At 30.6% G+C, this 16173-nt stretch overlaps 2 protein-coding genes across 4 annotated transcripts; both read right to left on the reverse strand.

Moving 5' to 3' along the window:
- Positions 1-800: 800 nt before the first annotated feature.
- LOC132749709 (neprilysin-like) lies at positions 801-10074 on the reverse strand. 2 transcript variants are annotated; one of them, XM_060739583.1, is made up of 14 exons: positions 9834-10074; positions 9411-9504; positions 8716-8844; positions 8136-8234; positions 7938-8015; positions 7306-7409; positions 6611-6669; positions 6113-6164; positions 5642-5713; positions 5401-5530; positions 3700-3765; positions 3320-3424; positions 2705-2781; positions 801-935 (listed from the first exon to the last, which is right to left on the reverse strand). In XM_060739583.1, exons 1-14 carry the CDS (start codon positions 10001-10003, stop codon positions 836-838), a joined length of 1335 nt encoding a protein of 444 aa, XP_060595566.1. In that variant the 5' UTR covers positions 10004-10074; the 3' UTR covers positions 801-835. The 2 variants fall into 2 exon arrangements, with proteins under 2 accessions (XP_060595566.1, XP_060595565.1); XM_060739582.1 differs by having other exon boundaries at positions 5401-5534; positions 5646-5713; positions 9834-10072.
- Positions 10075-11009: 935 nt separating this feature from the next.
- LOC132749701 (neprilysin-1-like) lies at positions 11010-14430 on the reverse strand. 2 transcript variants are annotated; one of them, XM_060739572.1, is made up of 5 exons: positions 13708-14430; positions 12434-12595; positions 11923-12006; positions 11597-11814; positions 11010-11276 (listed from the first exon to the last, which is right to left on the reverse strand). In XM_060739572.1, the coding sequence occupies exons 2-5, from the start codon at positions 12585-12587 to the stop codon at positions 11073-11075; spliced, it is 660 nt and encodes a 219-aa protein (XP_060595555.1). In that variant the 5' UTR covers positions 12588-12595; positions 13708-14430; the 3' UTR covers positions 11010-11072. The 2 variants fall into 2 exon arrangements, with proteins under 2 accessions (XP_060595555.1, XP_060595554.1); XM_060739571.1 differs by having other exon boundaries at positions 12434-14428.
- Between the last annotated feature and the right edge of the window lie 1743 nt (positions 14431-16173).

Here is a 16173-nt window from a genome sequence, read left to right on the forward strand (position 1 = left end):
TTACCAGGCCCCCTAACACCGGTTTAAGCGGTATTCTGTTCATCAACATTTACCAGGCCCCCTAACACCTGTTTAAGCGGTATTCTGTGAATCAACATTTACCAGGCCCCCTAACACAGGTTTAAGCGGTATTCTGTGAATCAACATTTACCAGGCACCCTAACACCGGTTTAAGCGGTATTTTGCGAATCAAAATTTACCAGGCCCCCTAACACCGCTTTAATCGGTATTCCGTGAATCATTGTTCACGAAGTACCAGGGAATATTTAAATAGCAAGACTTTACTCCACATCATTTGCTTTTCCACATCTAAGCAAAATAATTTGTTGAAGCAAAGGCATTTAAAATACTTATTAAAAGTAAGATTTTTATCAATTTAAAATGAGGTACTTGAATGTACAATTCAGATCAAAACTAAAACTATACTGAAGTAAGATTTTTATCAATTTAAAATGAGGTACTTGAATGTACATTTCAGATCAAAGCATCTCTATACAACATGTCCGTTTGTTTCATCATGATTATAAAGTATCCATGTTCACTTTATAAATCGTTTATTTTCATAGTTTATAATAAAGTTTACATACCATAAGGTACACGTTGTCTAATTCATTTAGATCACCACAAAGTTCATTTGTTTTACCACCAATTTATAATTCAGCTACTTTTATTGCCTCTTGCTTTTACAAATCAAACCATTAGTGTCACATGTATTGCTACATATTTTATACATTTAACAGACTAGTTCAAAATTTTTTTATATTTTATTGACATATAATCTAGTAAAAAATAAATTTCTATTATTCTAATGCTACTGTATTGGCTCTCTAAATTCCTACCAAACTGAGCATTTGTTTGACGGGTTCATAAAAGATCCAGCGGAGCAGTTCCAGGCATGAGAAAACTCGTCAAAATTCTGTAACGGTCCGTATACCCTAGAAGAATAAAGTAAATAATGATAATTGCAGATTGACTGAATAAAAAGTAAATTGATAGTTATGAAATAAAGTGAAACATATTTAAAAAGAGTTTTTCAGTGTAACATAATGACAACATAATGGCACTTTTTTAAAAAGATTCCATTAAAACATAAGGTTAAAAGTACCTTCTTTGTCATCATTTTCTGTTTTAACTGTCCAAGTTACAAGTTGATCTTAGCAAGATTTTCAAGTTTTATATCCTTTTGGGCTTTATGAGTTTTCACGTGCGCCTCTAAGTAACGATTGAAGCAGACTTAAACATGTAAAATAGGATAAGTCACAAGGAAGAAACAACAATATATATGGTTTTTACAGCGGTGACCATGTAACTAAGTATATTCTTTGTACATCTTACACGAGAAATCTATTGCCGGAACAAAGAAGAACGTAGTTTTGAAAGCGGATCATGTAGGCTGAATTACACAGACAGGTGTAAAAGCAAAATACGGACAAAATGCAACATATTTAACAGGCGACTGAAAAATATTCAACAAGGAATAGTAGCACAAATATGAACAAAGGGACATAGTGGAGGAGCCGAAATAAAACAAATGCGGCTCAAACGTTGCTTGTTTGACAATGACTTTGTGAAAACAGACCCATTGCATTAACAAACAAACTTACAAAAAGTAAATTGTTGCCGGCTTGGTTTGACTGAACACGATCATGTACAGCAGTGGTTGATAATAGAATAAATACATATTAAAAATAGCAGTAGATTGACAGCATAGTTAGATTGATAGCAAACTTCTGTATTGTTCCTTTATCTTTTCTTGGTGTCAGAAAATTACAACAGTTTCTAAAATTATACAACTTATTTACCTGAACATATTTATTGCATGACTACCGGTTAATAATCTCTCAACCTTTGCATGATATCTAATTTTCTCACACCAAATCTGTAAATTACAATAAAGAAATTATATCAGAAATCAAATCCAAAATTAGAACTTACATCAAAATTAAACCTAACATTAGAATTTACAGAGCTCTTAATATTTAACAAAGCCATACACGCACATTATCTTATGATCATCTTCTTTAATGTACCAAAAAGGTTTTCTTTTGGCTTCTGTTAAAGAAAACGCACAAAGATGTATATAAGCTCAAATATGATTTCATCCATTGTTTTATTTGATATATTGATAAAGAAAGAGATAAAAGAAAGCCCAACACGCCACAAGGAAGAAACAACAATATATATGGTTAACACAGCGATGATCATGTAACTAGGTATATCCTGTGTATATCCTACACGAGAAATCTCTTGCCGGAAGAAAGAAGAATGTAGTTTTGAAAGCTGATCATGTAGGCTGAATTACACAGACAGGTGTATACGCAAAATACGAACAAAAATGCAACACATTTAACAGGCGACTGAACAATATTCACCAAGGAATAGTGGCACAACATATGAACAAAAGGGACACAGGGGAGGAGCCGAAACTAACAATAATGCGACTCAATTTTGCTTGTTTGACGATAACGCTGAGGTCCATTTCAAGAACCAGCAGAATTTTGAAAAAGTAAATTGTTGCTTTGTGGGTTTGACTGAGCACGATCATGTACAGCAGTGGTTGATAAATAGAATTAATACATATTTTAAAAAAATAGCTGTAGATTGATAGCATACTAAGATTGATAGCAAACTTCTGTATTGTTCCTTTATCTTTTCTTGGTGACAGAAAATTACAACAATTTCTAAAATTATACAACTTATTTACCTGAACATATTTATTGCATGACTACCGGTTAATAATCTCTCAACCTTTGCATGATCTCTAATTTTCTCACACCAAATCTGTAAATTACAATAAAGAAATTATATCAGAAATCAAATCCAAAATTAGAACTTACATCAAAATTAAACCTAACATTAGAATTTACAGAGCTCTTAATATTTAACAAAGCCATACACGCACATTATCTTATGATCATCTTCTTTAATGTACCAAAAAGGTTTTCTTTTGGCTTCTGTTAAAGAAAACGCACAAAGATGTATATAAGCTCAAATATGATTTCATCCATTGTTTTATTTGATATATTGATAAAGAAAGAGATAAAATATGGATCATTTGAAACACAATCTTATTGTTTATATTGGCTACTATGTCTACAAAGAACTATCGTCACAATAAGAACATGAATATATGAATAAAATATTGAAATAAATCAAAATTTGAAAACTTTGTAAAATTGTGAGCTAAACTTTCTTACCAACAGAAAATCTAAATTCTGAAAAAGTCATTAAATTTCCTTCAAAATTAAAATCCAAGTATTCATTAAAACAAATTTAAGTTGAATGTAAAGGTTTTCTAAGACTTATGAGCAAAACGTACCTGTGCTGCATTAAGAAAGAAAAGTTGATTTGGTGTGTAGTTCATCCCTGGTAGACTTTCTTCTTCTTTTCCTCTCCGACTGGTTCTTACCCATTCACGGTAAGCCTGCAACACATAGAAAATCTTTATCATTAATGTTACTAGTGTAAAAATGCTTGCTATTGATATCATGAATGATTCTAAACAACATATATACAGACCTAACGAAAACTAACGTGTATTTATTTGCACTATATAATTGAAAGACATCAGTAATATAGACAGTTTTATTATTCATTGAATATCAAAAGTGTTGATATTATTACTGTAAAATAATAAGTTATCTAACAATATTCTATACAATTCTTTACACTTTTTATGGGATTAAAATATGTACGTACGTAAAAACTTTGTCTGATACCGCCGTTGTCAGCTATGTTCTCACCCTGGGACTTTATACCTGAAGTCTTAGAAGTTTTGTATCAGTATAAAATGAAGAACAAATGACTTCATAAACTTATATAAGAAATTCAAGTTTCCAAAAAAAAGAGTATACTCTGTTGTATTCCTTCGATAGCCATATCATCCGAGTTCCTACGACAGTTAGTCATACGTTTTAAATTGTCTTAGTCATAACTTTTCAATGGTCTTAGTCATAACTTTTAAATGACCTTAGTCATAACTTTTAAATAGTAAAAGCTACTGGTTTGTCATGCTTACTGTGTTACTTAATTTCAGTAATAGATGTTCACTGTGTAAGTAGTTCTCAGCGTGTAATGTTTCATATGTTAGCTAATACCAAGAGTAATTTAGTAGTTGGCTCAAATAAGTACTGATCACTATGAAGTAATCTTCAGTGAGAAACGGTAACTATGTGAGTGACTTAGTGAGTCATATTCAAAATGTTAGTACAATAAACTCTATGTGTCATCATCATGGCATAACAGTGCTCAGTGTGTTAGGCTTATTTATTGAGTTATGTTTAGTGCAGCAATCACTGAATGATTTCGAGGATGGTGTTGTGTATTATCAATATGTTGTTTATTATATATGATTCGCTTATCGTAATTTTGCAGGATATACAGAAGAAACATATTGCAGAAGGAGCAACTAATTTCTTAACGTTAAATTTATACATTGCCATTTGAAGAAAATCATTCTTTACATTTTCATCATTGATTTAAGTGGGGTGTCAGAGGGTTGAACTTGCGGCCTCATAATTTGTAGTAAGACAGTGTCCCACAGCGGCCTGCATGTTATCTGTTTTGAAAGTTCCTGTACACACTACGACTATAATGGCCTAGGTAATTCAACTATTTTTAAGGCTTTTGTTGGTGATAATGCTGTACAGTCAAACCTAAACAAAGAATTATTAGATAATTGCTAAGACTACGGAAAACATAAAAGAAATATTTTAGCAGAAAAATAACAAGTAAGACAAAGCAAAGCTATAAAAGGCTTGTACCAGATAATACTTTGTGACACTCAAACGAAAACAAACTTTGAATATTTACAATAAGTAAGCTGAAACCAACAACTTGTTGTTAAACATACATGAAGGTTTGAGGCAAGCCTATATAATCCTGTTTTTATAAAAGGAAATAATAATTTTCTTGTGTCTGAAATTTGATTTAAAATCATCCTAATCTGTTTCTAGTGCTTTCTCAGTTGACCTTAGGGAACTGTATGACCAGTTTGCTGTCCTGGTCAGATTCAAGTAATAAAAAAAGAATGCTATGAGCCTATGACAAGCCGGTTAAATAGTTTAAATTTGTGAAACGGATATCTTTTCTGAACAAATAACCATATTATTTTTAACGAACATGCGAATAACTTGAAATCTGCACACAGACAGAACAAAAACATAACATACACTAAGAAATATTAAAAGATCAATGTGGCATGAATTGAAAGAGACAATATTACCTATTAACAAAAGCAGCAAGTCAGTTTGAAATTAATTAGATTTAAAGTCAATATTGTACAAGCTCCTGGAGAGGCTATTTTTAGGCGGGAGACACTATTCTCAACAAATCTATAGTTGTCACTTGACTTCATTACATCAGTTATTACTGGAATAATTTAGTATACGATTCACTTACTGTCGAGTTTCCCGTTTCCTGAATGGTAAAATTGTTGTACTGGTCCATGAAGCACTGGGCCCGAGCTTTAAAATTTGCAGCATTTGTTTCGGACCACCAACTGTTTAAAGCACCAGCTTTGTCGTAATGTCTCCCTGTAATAACAGACTAGCTGGTGATATAATTATCTTCAGTTAATTTGTTTTAACTCATACCAAGCTAAAAACTTATTGCAATAAATAGATTATTTGTTTTGATATACCTACCTACTTCATCAAAACCATGTGTTATTTCATGTCCAATCACATAGCCTATACCACCATAATTCAGATATCTGTAAAATATGTAACTTATATAACTTTATAAGTTAAAGAAATAAATCAACTCGTTTTTTAAACTTCAAAACACTTAATTTTTTATTATATTGCACAACTTTTTGATGCGGCACAAGTTATGGGGAAATTTAATAAAGATGATTAATTTTGAATCCATCGAATTTCTCTTTTATTTTTGTTTTCAGTGATATCAGTGTGTTAAACATCTATGGGTGTAAAAAAAGACCACTTTAATTTTAATTGAAATGTAGTCTTTAAAACTTTTACAGATTCTAAATTCGGCAAAGTATGTTAACAGCAATAAGGGTATGTCTTAAACTGAAAAGTACACGTTTAAAAGTAACAAGATCGATGTTTTGAGTTTTTAATTTTAAACATTAAAAAAATAACAAACATACGCTGGCTGATCAAAAGAATAGAATGGTGGTTGAAGTATGGCTGCTGGAAACGCTAAAAATAAATTGAACATATATTTTTACACTAACTGTATATTAAAAAAACTATTTCAAGGTATAATTATATAAGGTTTGGATATCATACAAAACATGTTTTTGATAAAATAGGGTTAATTATGTAAAAGGTGCTTTACAAACAAATTTCTAAACGTAATCTTAGCGAATCTTAGCCATGACCCAAGTCGGACTCCAATACCACAAACCCTGGGTTAAGAGACAAACTCCTTTTTCACTGAAGCAAGTCCCACCGTTGACCAATAGCTATTTAAAGGACATCATGGCAATATTGTCCAAATATAAATAAAATTCAACAGAAGAAATATTATAACAATGGTAGATCAAACTGTTATGGCGTTCTAATAATACGCACCAGTAAATCTATATAATTATATTATAAACTATACATCTATATAACAAGACACTGAATAAAGACGTGCATACTTATTTGATTGGCTTCCATTTCATAGTAGGCATTAACTGTGGCCGGAGACATGTGCCATCTAGAAGACAATATAGAACATGGCTCTGCTGATAAAACCATCATAATCTTACAAAACAATACATCTTGTTTAATACTAGTTTGCAATTAATTTAGAATATATCTTACTGATTGTTAATCATCACTGAACATAAACTTTTAAGAGAAATGTTTTGTATTGTAAGCAAAAATATTTGTATACAAATAAAAATAGTATTGATATAATGTCACACTTTGTTCTACGACAAAACACACAATTTTCTTTACATTCAGTATGCAGACAACATTGGTTTATTTTATTATGGAAATATGAGTCTATCTTTTGAAATCATGTTGTCAGCCTTATCTGATTCCTATCCGTGCTAGCGGCAACTGGAATGCGACCAGCGCAGACCAAGATCAGCCACTGGTCAGTATATACATGTAATTTTAAATTTTTCCAAAAATAAAATGAATGGTTTTATCAAAATTGTAAAGCAGAAAAGTCCATTTAATATAGGGTTGAATATTTGTCAGTATTTACAAGACACAGTCATGTCATTTTTTCACCTTACGTGTGATTACAGATGACAAAAATTTAATAAATTTGCCTTGTTCTTTACCGTGTTGATGGATATCAAGTTAATACATTATTTTATTAAGTAACGAATGATTTTACCTTTCTTTGTTAACATTTTTTCGTAGATTTAGAAGTTGTCTTATGACTGCAGCTTGACCAAAGTTTATAAGTGTTTTCATCGGATTATCTTTAGTTATTGTATACTGTAAATATATTTATACATTATAAACATATCAAATCGAAATAAATATATTTATTTTATGGACCACTTTAGTAGGTTTCCAAATGTTACATGTTCAACTAATACACAAATGCTTGTGTACTTATTTTGTATGTTTCGTTTTTCTAACTTTCTTGTTTCCCTCGTTTTACTTCTTTTGTTTGTTATATTGCGAGATCGGTTTGGTGTTCTTTAATACAATTCACCATTTGAAATTATGCTATCAAACTGTAAGGATAAAAGAAAGGAACATGATTGTATCGTATTTCTCTTCTTTTATGGTGTCGTTATAAAAAATATTTTTCCAATCATCTTGTAACGCTCCATACGAAGTAAAAACATCATAAGACATGATATGTTGCTAACTGTATTGTGATTGGAAAAGTCGCTGAATACTTTCAAAATGCAAATGTTGCTGAGACAGGTGATGAACTACAAAGTTATTCATTCGAATGTTAAATTATTAAATGAAATAAACAAATTTTGTAACAGACTGTAAAGACCAACCTACATTTACGTACAGTTCGTTAAGTGCAGTATTGTTGTAAATTATGTCCGAATATCCTATTCTTGACGTCATATGATCGACCTGAAACAACAAATAGAAACGTATGAAAAGAAAGTGAAGAGAATATTTCATTATCTGCCACTAACTGTTATAATTTCTTTGAATATGTATTTTAATAAGACATTAATTTAATTCTCTTACCTTTTCTTTAGCAACCTCTTTTGTTGCATTGTCCATCCATTTTAAGTTGCCAATCATAACTTTAAAAGATGTCCGGAGGTTGCTTATTAAATCTAATACCTGCAAAGATAAAACTATTAAAAATACATATGTTGTTAAAGCACTGTCGGATAAAAAAAAGAAACAATCTATTTTACTGGACAAATTTTGAATTACCACAAATACCTATGTCTTTAAGGATCAAATTATTTTAGTTGTAGTGTAACATTCGATTGGCAATTTCTTTTGTCAAAGCCAAACAGTAGCTCACTCACATATTTTTTACCAATGTCTTTAAAAAAACACTGAAAACTAATTGCACTCTGGAAACACTTTTCCTAAGCGCTACACTTTTAAAATTTCCATTCGAAAGAAACTGTTTTAATCTAAACGAAACGAGCAATATATAGTTTCCCTTTCAATTAAAGCATAAATAATGTTTAAATATTCAGTTTATAAACATTTAGATAATTTCTGTCACAAATGTTTCTATATAGTCTAATATACCTTACGACCATTTGAGATATTTCTATATATACTTTAACAAAAACAACCCACATACGTCTGTTCTTGATCCATTCTTAAAAGCCTCTTTGACAAAAAGCCGACCAACAACTTCTGGTAGCCTGTATTTAACATGATCTGAGCAGGTCTGCCACCGAGGAGGTTCAGTTACCGACCCATATAACGCCTAATTAAATAAAAAAAAATCTTCATTCTGAGGCTGCGAACAATACGCCCGAATTCGTTTAGGTTACGTTTAGGTTACTACTGATAAACAATTCTGAAAGTACTTATATTTCGGAAATATATGTAATCTATACTTATAAAAACTAAATACTCGCAAAAGCAAGTAATAAGTGACGTCGCCTTTTATACCTTTGAGGTGTCGGTATTTTTCAGGGTAGACCCCATTATCTTTAATTGTGAAAAGGCTGCTTATACTGTCATTATACTTCATTTGCAATTACCGAGCAAAATATATCACAGTTACAGTTGTCAAAATCCCTCGTTTACGTCCCATTATTTATTGATCATTTAAGATATTGTCAATCGCTTTGTCATTCTTTGTAAGTCCGGCAAAAGATACATTAAGAATGTATCAACTTATTTCTAATCTACATGTATAACAGTTTTATAAACGCATCAACACTTCCTTGCTAAACAGTATAATTGTTTAACATGCATATAAGTTGCCTGATTTATTTTTATCATTTTCAAGAAATTATTCCAGCTTAAATATAAAAAGAAACAAACCTCCATGTATTTGAACCTGATATTTCTGATTACTTTAGGAAGAAACATTGTTTTCTCTATAACTTGTCTACTCAAAACATAATTAGCCAACACTCTGCAAAAAATGAAACAATTATGCAATATATTGGGACATTACGTAATAAAGTGTAAATAGCCTCATTCAATGACATCAATAACATCATCTCTCCTACTTGGCATTATATTGATAGATCTATACCGGTATTGAACCTATTCAAGATATCAGATCAAATTAATGAATAAATTAAAAGGACTTTAAACAATGTCGAATCTGCACACAGTGACAGAATATAGATATAGCTGATTCCATTTCTTCGGACTTACAGTAAAGCAGAATTGAATATACATGTACAAAATTTCATCAAGAATTTGATCATAACTGATATTGGCATACAACTACATTACCTTGGTGAATAACTAGCAAGAAGAGTCCCAATTTTCTCGAAAAAGGCAGGCGCCCTAACGACTGCCGTTTCAGACTGGTTTAGTGTCAGTCCTACGTGCTGCATTGTCTCTTGAATAAGTCGTCCCAGATCTATCTGATGTTTACAATAATTGGACATGTTCAGGTACATTTATTTAAGATGCAAAATCAGACATTATGAAAAAGACACTTAACATACGCATTTATCTCATGATAAGTACATTTTAATTCAATGATGATTTATCGTAAATGCAAAAGAAAATAACAAATGTTGTTTCATTCGAGGACAATATAAACTATAAAAACGGTTGGTACATAAGTTTTTTTTTAATACAAATGGGGGCCCTTACCTCCAGAATAATCTCTTTAAATTCTTAGGCTCATTTTTAAAAATATTTTATTTAAGCCGGGAAAACATTATTGCCGTAAAGGGAGAGACTGTTCCCCCAAAAGGGCCTATTCAACAAATCTCCCCAATAAGTGGCCCAAAACCCGTATTCAAAAAAATATTTCAAAAGTTTTGGTAATCTTTTCAAGCATGTTCAATTTGAAAACTTCATTTTTTCAAATTTAACCAATTTCTTTAGATATCTGAAAAAGGAAAAATTTTCATACCCCTGTAAATTACTCCCAAATTTTCCCGGGGTCATTTGTTGACATCTGCCACGTAGTTCTCTCTATGGGAACTGTAACTAAAGAAAAAAATTATTAACTTTTACAAAACGAAAACAATATCAAATTTTGCCTCGTAACATGATGGGGGGATTTGAAAAAATTTAAATATTGACTTTAAATGTTGTTTCTTTTAGGATAATTTTAAAAAAATAACCCTTTCTGTTATAGCTGGGGTGGGGTTTAAAAACGTGTTTAATTCAGAAAAAAACAATTTTGGGGAATTCAGAAAATCATAAACGGTTTAAAATATTCGTACATGATTTTTGAAATAATATCATTTTTACCACATAACAAATTTTTCTTTTTAGTCTAACAAGATGGGACTTTTCCATTTTAAGTTGATATTTGCAAAGACCAGATCTGCCGATCATACCTGCAGTAGACCTACGTGTGATATGTAGCAAAGAATTCAAGGATTAAAATTCAATTTCCGCAAAACATGTGCAAGCCGTAGTAATTTTAAAAAAGCATGAACAACAAAAGTAAAAATCCAGTAGAGTCACCTATCTCCCTAAGGATTTAAAAAATATATACATATCGTCAGTTTATGACTCTGAAGATAATCGTACATTTGCAAGCTGTACTTCCATGTCAACAATAAACCTCGCATCAGTTGAAGCTGTGTCGGGATCAGCACCGAATGCAATCCCAATATCCCTGATCATCGCCTGGTAAGCCATCAAAGTTCTATCGTCTCTGCCCTTTAAGTAATAATCTCGATCTGGCATTCCTAAGTCTGGCTGATCAAGCTATAAAAATGAAATATCAAGCTTACTTATAAATGTGGTTGGTTATACCCTATGCTATTGATCTTATAAGATATATTTACACTGACGGTGATAGAAAAATATAAACAATTTATTGCACTTGACAGAAATAATGTCCAATAACATACTTTGTATATAGTACTTTGGATTAAAGTCGATTTAGCCAGCTCCCAAATATACTTGCTTTAAAGCGAGCTCGAAAAATACAATCTATGTTTCTGTATAGATAAATAATTTATTTATTTTCCTTACCATTTTTATGATTTCAAGTTCTACATGCATACATAAAAAATGTTACTTACATACAGGACATGTTTCGTTGGAGTTTTGTCGTCCGTAATAACACCAATATCAACTATTGGTATATAATTTGATTCTTTTCTTACGCGAACCAGCAAATCTTCAAGGTTATATAGGCTCGAGATCCATTTTCCACCGGCATTAGAACCAAGTAACGGCCAACCCCCGAGATCTGCAAGGTATTGCTGCATAAACCCTAATCCATGCTCCTCTATTTTTCCTGCAAAATAAGGGATGAACTTAAAACATAATTGTTTGAAATTCTATTACTACTTTTCTTTAAAATTCAAACTACAAAATGTGTATTTAAAAGGCGACATATAATTACCTTCATTCATGCATGCTTTATAGTAATCCCTTGCTTTTATGATGGCCTCAGGGTCACTAGAAATGTTTGGCTCCTCCAGCACAGCTGCAAATGAAATGAAAAATGTCAAATTGTTGAGCGTGATTTCAAATGTTTCAACAATATACAAAGATGTATTTTATAGTGATTCAACCATAATGGCATTCCAGTTAGTCACTACTTAGTTAAACAGGACTTTAGTGCAACGTTTCCTCTCTTAAATTGGTACACGAACATTGGAACAATTTACAGGATATGCATCAAATAGTTTCAGATAAAGAAATGTAATTCTAATCTAAACCAACCGACAATAACTAAAACGTATAAAATTCAAATAAAATGACAAATGTTTTGTAAGAAGAATTTTATATATAAGCAATAGAACAATCAAGAAATGCAGTAAGATTAATTGCACCAGAGTATATAATGTTAAGAATAAAGATCCCATTAGGAACGACAATGTTCGCAGAACACAGTTCCTTAAAGAACTTACACTTAACGATTACAGATGTATCCTCTATCAACTTTGTAAATATCCCAAAAGAACTTTTGTCCTCTGGAATTACATTCCTCTTTATCCATTGGCCGCAAGCAAATTGGTAAAAATCATCGCAGGGGTTTATGCTTGTGTCCATAGCATTCATCATTCGTGCAGCTAGAATCAATTTTTGCATACTATTTTGGCTTTCCTAATACAAATTCTTCAAAATTTAAAAGACAATATATTTTAACAAAAAGTTCTTAATTATAAAAATCTTTTCAAAGGATAATTACTACTACGTTACAATTCCATTTGGTATTTTTAGCAAATAAAGTAAACAATCAAACACTGTTAAAACAGATACAACGATGTATATACTAAAATAAGTAAGTCAAAATAATTCATGTTTTGTCTTACATCATTTACATTGCAAGATTTTATTATGTACTATTTTCATCTTGATGTTATAAATTTCTTTATTTAATGCTAAAACAAACTACAAAATTATTTACAATCAGTAAACTAATTACATTTGGTATACTCTGAAGTTTGATCATATATATTTTTTATTTTAATACATCATAATTTTCTTTCAAAGAATTGTTATATAAAATGCATTGAGAAGTTAAACAAACTAAAGTGATCCATACGCATTATAAACAATACTTCATACGCATTATATACAATACTTAACTTAAAGGTTTGTGTAAAAAATGCATACTGAAAAAAGTGCAACCTTGTCGGAACCCATAACTAACTATAAAATTTAATATCCATTGCATTTCTGGATCACTTGCTTGTTTTTAGCATGGACAAAAGCGTAATGTATAATGAACTCATTAAGATAAACAATGACAATGTCACTCTTGCCAGGCACCGAACAAATTTCAAAGGTAACATTTGTATTTTAATTTGAACGTTAAATATGTGAACACATTTTGTTCATTTTTTTTTTTTGTAACTATTGAAATGTGGTTCAGTTTAAAGCATTTGCATAAACTTGAATGTGTATAAAACTTGAATATGTCTGAGAGGTTTTTTTTGGAGCGTTGACAACAATAGTTCATGCAAATAAAAAGTGTTCTTGGTAGATATTCTAAACATATTATATTTTGTTCACACTTGCTCTTTTACTAACATATCTTAACGTACAAACAAATTCTTCTTTAACTTTTCCTGTGCAAAGTGCATCTCTTGAAGCTCATAGTGTTTGTTTCAGAAATGTAGTAACTGCGCTATTTGTGATAACTCATAACGTGGCAACTTTAATTTGCAGAACTAATCACCTCACCGTGCTTATACAATGTTTGATTAACAACATTGTTATCCTCCAGATCACAAAAACCTGGAGTCAAACTATCTGAAATGGAGCATGTATCATTGAAATCACCGCATATAATTATGTAATATCACTATATTATCTTCATTTAAAAAGCAAGAAAGATTTGATTTGCAAGTAAACAAATGACAATGCACTATTGATAACATTTATTCAAAATTTATAAATGACCATAACCTTTTTTCAGTTGGTTCGCTATAATAAGTAGGCTTGTGGTTGCTTTATTCATTTCTGTTTAATCTGTAAACGTTACAGTTATCTTCAAGGGATTGAATATTCCAGAATTTGGTATCACTACCGATATAATAGGTCGGGTGTTTATTCAAGGTGTTACAGGACATTAAATATTATATTTTTTTGGTTCTGATTTTACTGACCTGCCATGACACAACCTGATGTGAGACAGACTCCTGAAAATGATATTAGAATATATTTTACAAAACATTAATTGCTCTCAAATGGTTTTATTAAAAGCTTATTAATTAAATTTGAATAATTAAAGTTGACCAATCATTTTACAAACACTACTTACTTCCGTATGCTGTACGTTTTTAGTCATCGGACCCTTGTACACAATTTTGTGGTAGTGCTTCATATAAGATGTAATGGTCAAAATATGATTTACTTAAAAAATAATAACAACACAACAATGCAAAATCATATAATTATTTTACAATAGTTCAACTATAGATACATTAACATAATTATATAAAATAAGATAAAATATCATTGGCTATTTAGCATTTAAATAATCATAATAAACACAAAAGTATAACAAGATATAAATATTGTTGCTGCGGAAACGAGACTGTGAAAATGAGATCGCATTTGGGATGTACAGACTCCTTTAATTAGAAGATAGCAACTTTAAGTTTCGTAATGGATGCGACAATATACATCTGTCACTTAAATACATTTATACAAAATGCAGGAAGTTTTCATGTCATTATAAATAGGCACGTTGAAATCATATTGCGCAGCGTGAAAATTAATCGACACAAACACGCGCATTGAATATATAGTTACTTTTTTCATCGTCACTATGATATTCTAAATTAAACAGAACATGTTTTGAAACAAACAAGTATTCCATATGCAAAATCTTATGATAAATAGTGAAGTTCGTATTTGATACATTAGCTGTAATTAAAACAATTGCCGAAAATAGCACTCCTGGAATTTCATTTCAATTAAGATGCAAACTAATGAACATTCGAATCAAACAGAACATCTTGATAAGCACTAAAAGTGTCAAATTATTTGCACGTAAGGAAAACACCCATCTTAATTGCATATAAAATTTATTCAACAAATCTATTGATACGTTTATGGGCCTTGCTCTAGTGCAATTATAATGCAAATTGATGATGCGCTTAAAATAAATAATTTGTTTTGAATCATCTCAAACTGGATTGTCAGTCCCACATTGCAATGTTATAAAGAAAATAAACCAGTTATTATGATGACCTTGTCCAACAACATAGAATCAAATGATCCCTTCGATGTTGTTGTTTGTTTTGCTGTTTTTTTTGTTTTTTTTTGTTGTTTTTTCGGAATATGTTTTTATATTTTGAAAACAAGATTTTCTTTCGAAAGAAATGTGTCACTTACCAGTTGCATTGTTAACACAGCTTCCTGTGGGCTTCAGTTTATCTATAAACATGGAGAACATTTAAAATGATTGGCCCATTTATTTTGTGAAATAAGATGATAAACTCATTTGCAAATTATACAGTATACATTACGTTCGTTAACATGTCAAAATGATTATATGAAACTTTACGATATAATCATTTCACAAGCATAGTTTCTTGTAAATTCGCAAGAAATAATTCTATTGCTATTTTCAGATAGCCACTATAAATAAGATATTTTCCTCTAGAAAAAAAACAAAGCGAAATTATTTAAAGGCCCATTATGCCTCGAAATGCTTTTATTTTATTTCTAAAAAAAATGAATTGTTGTTTTTTTTTGTTTTTCGTTTTTTTGGTATCTTATAACTTTTTCCACACTCATTTCCTATATACATGAACTATCTTTTGCATCTTTAGTTCTGTTGGTAATAGTTACGGCTAAGTATAGTGAATTCGTATTTATAATACTACTTTGTTTCTACATGTATTTTGTTACCTTTACGACACATAACTTTTAACGCGCTACTCTTTCATTTTTAAAAACATCTTACATGCGCTAAATCCATTATTTAAACATTAATAATTAATGCTGACATTAAATAATTATTTTCTAAAGAATTATAAAGAAATTAGATTTCTGAGGCATAATGTGCCTTTTAAGAAAAATATGACATTTCTATGTTACTTACTCTTGGCGGTAAATCCATCACATTGCAGGAGGAGAACGGTTGTGACGACTAAAAATTTCCACATATTTAAAAAATAACGTTAAAATACGT

Source organism: Ruditapes philippinarum, unplaced genomic scaffold (genome assembly GCF_026571515.1).
Source record: "Ruditapes philippinarum isolate M1 unplaced genomic scaffold, ASM2657151v2 ctg73_1_1_1_1, whole genome shotgun sequence".
NCBI classification, from domain to species: Eukaryota; Metazoa; Mollusca; class Bivalvia; order Venerida; family Veneridae; genus Ruditapes; species Ruditapes philippinarum.

Excerpts from the sequence above, each read along its gene's own strand:
- LOC132749701 (XM_060739571.1), bottom strand. The coding sequence starts at position 12,614 with ATGCAAAAATTGATTCTAGCTGCACGAATGATGAATGCTATGGACACA. Across the intron at positions 12,007-12,433 it reads TACATCTGTAATCGTTAAGT|CTGTGCTGGAGGAGCCAAAC; the intron begins GTAAGTTCTTTA and ends TTTCATTTGCAG. Across the intron at positions 11,815-11,922 it reads TAAAGCATGCATGAATGAAG|GAAAAATAGAGGAGCATGGA; the intron begins GTAATTATATGT and ends CTTATTTTGCAG.
- LOC132749709 (XM_060739583.1), bottom strand. The coding sequence starts at position 10,003 with ATGTACCTGAACATGTCCAATTATTGTAAACATCAGATAGATCTGGGA. Across the intron at positions 8,235-8,715 it reads AGAATGGATCAAGAACAGAC|GTATTAGATTTAATAAGCAA; the intron begins GTATGTGGGTTG and ends TTATCTTTGCAG. Across the intron at positions 3,766-5,400 it reads AGGAAACGGGAAACTCGACA|ACTTCAGGTATAAAGTCCCA; the intron begins GTAAGTGAATCG and ends AAAACTTCTAAG.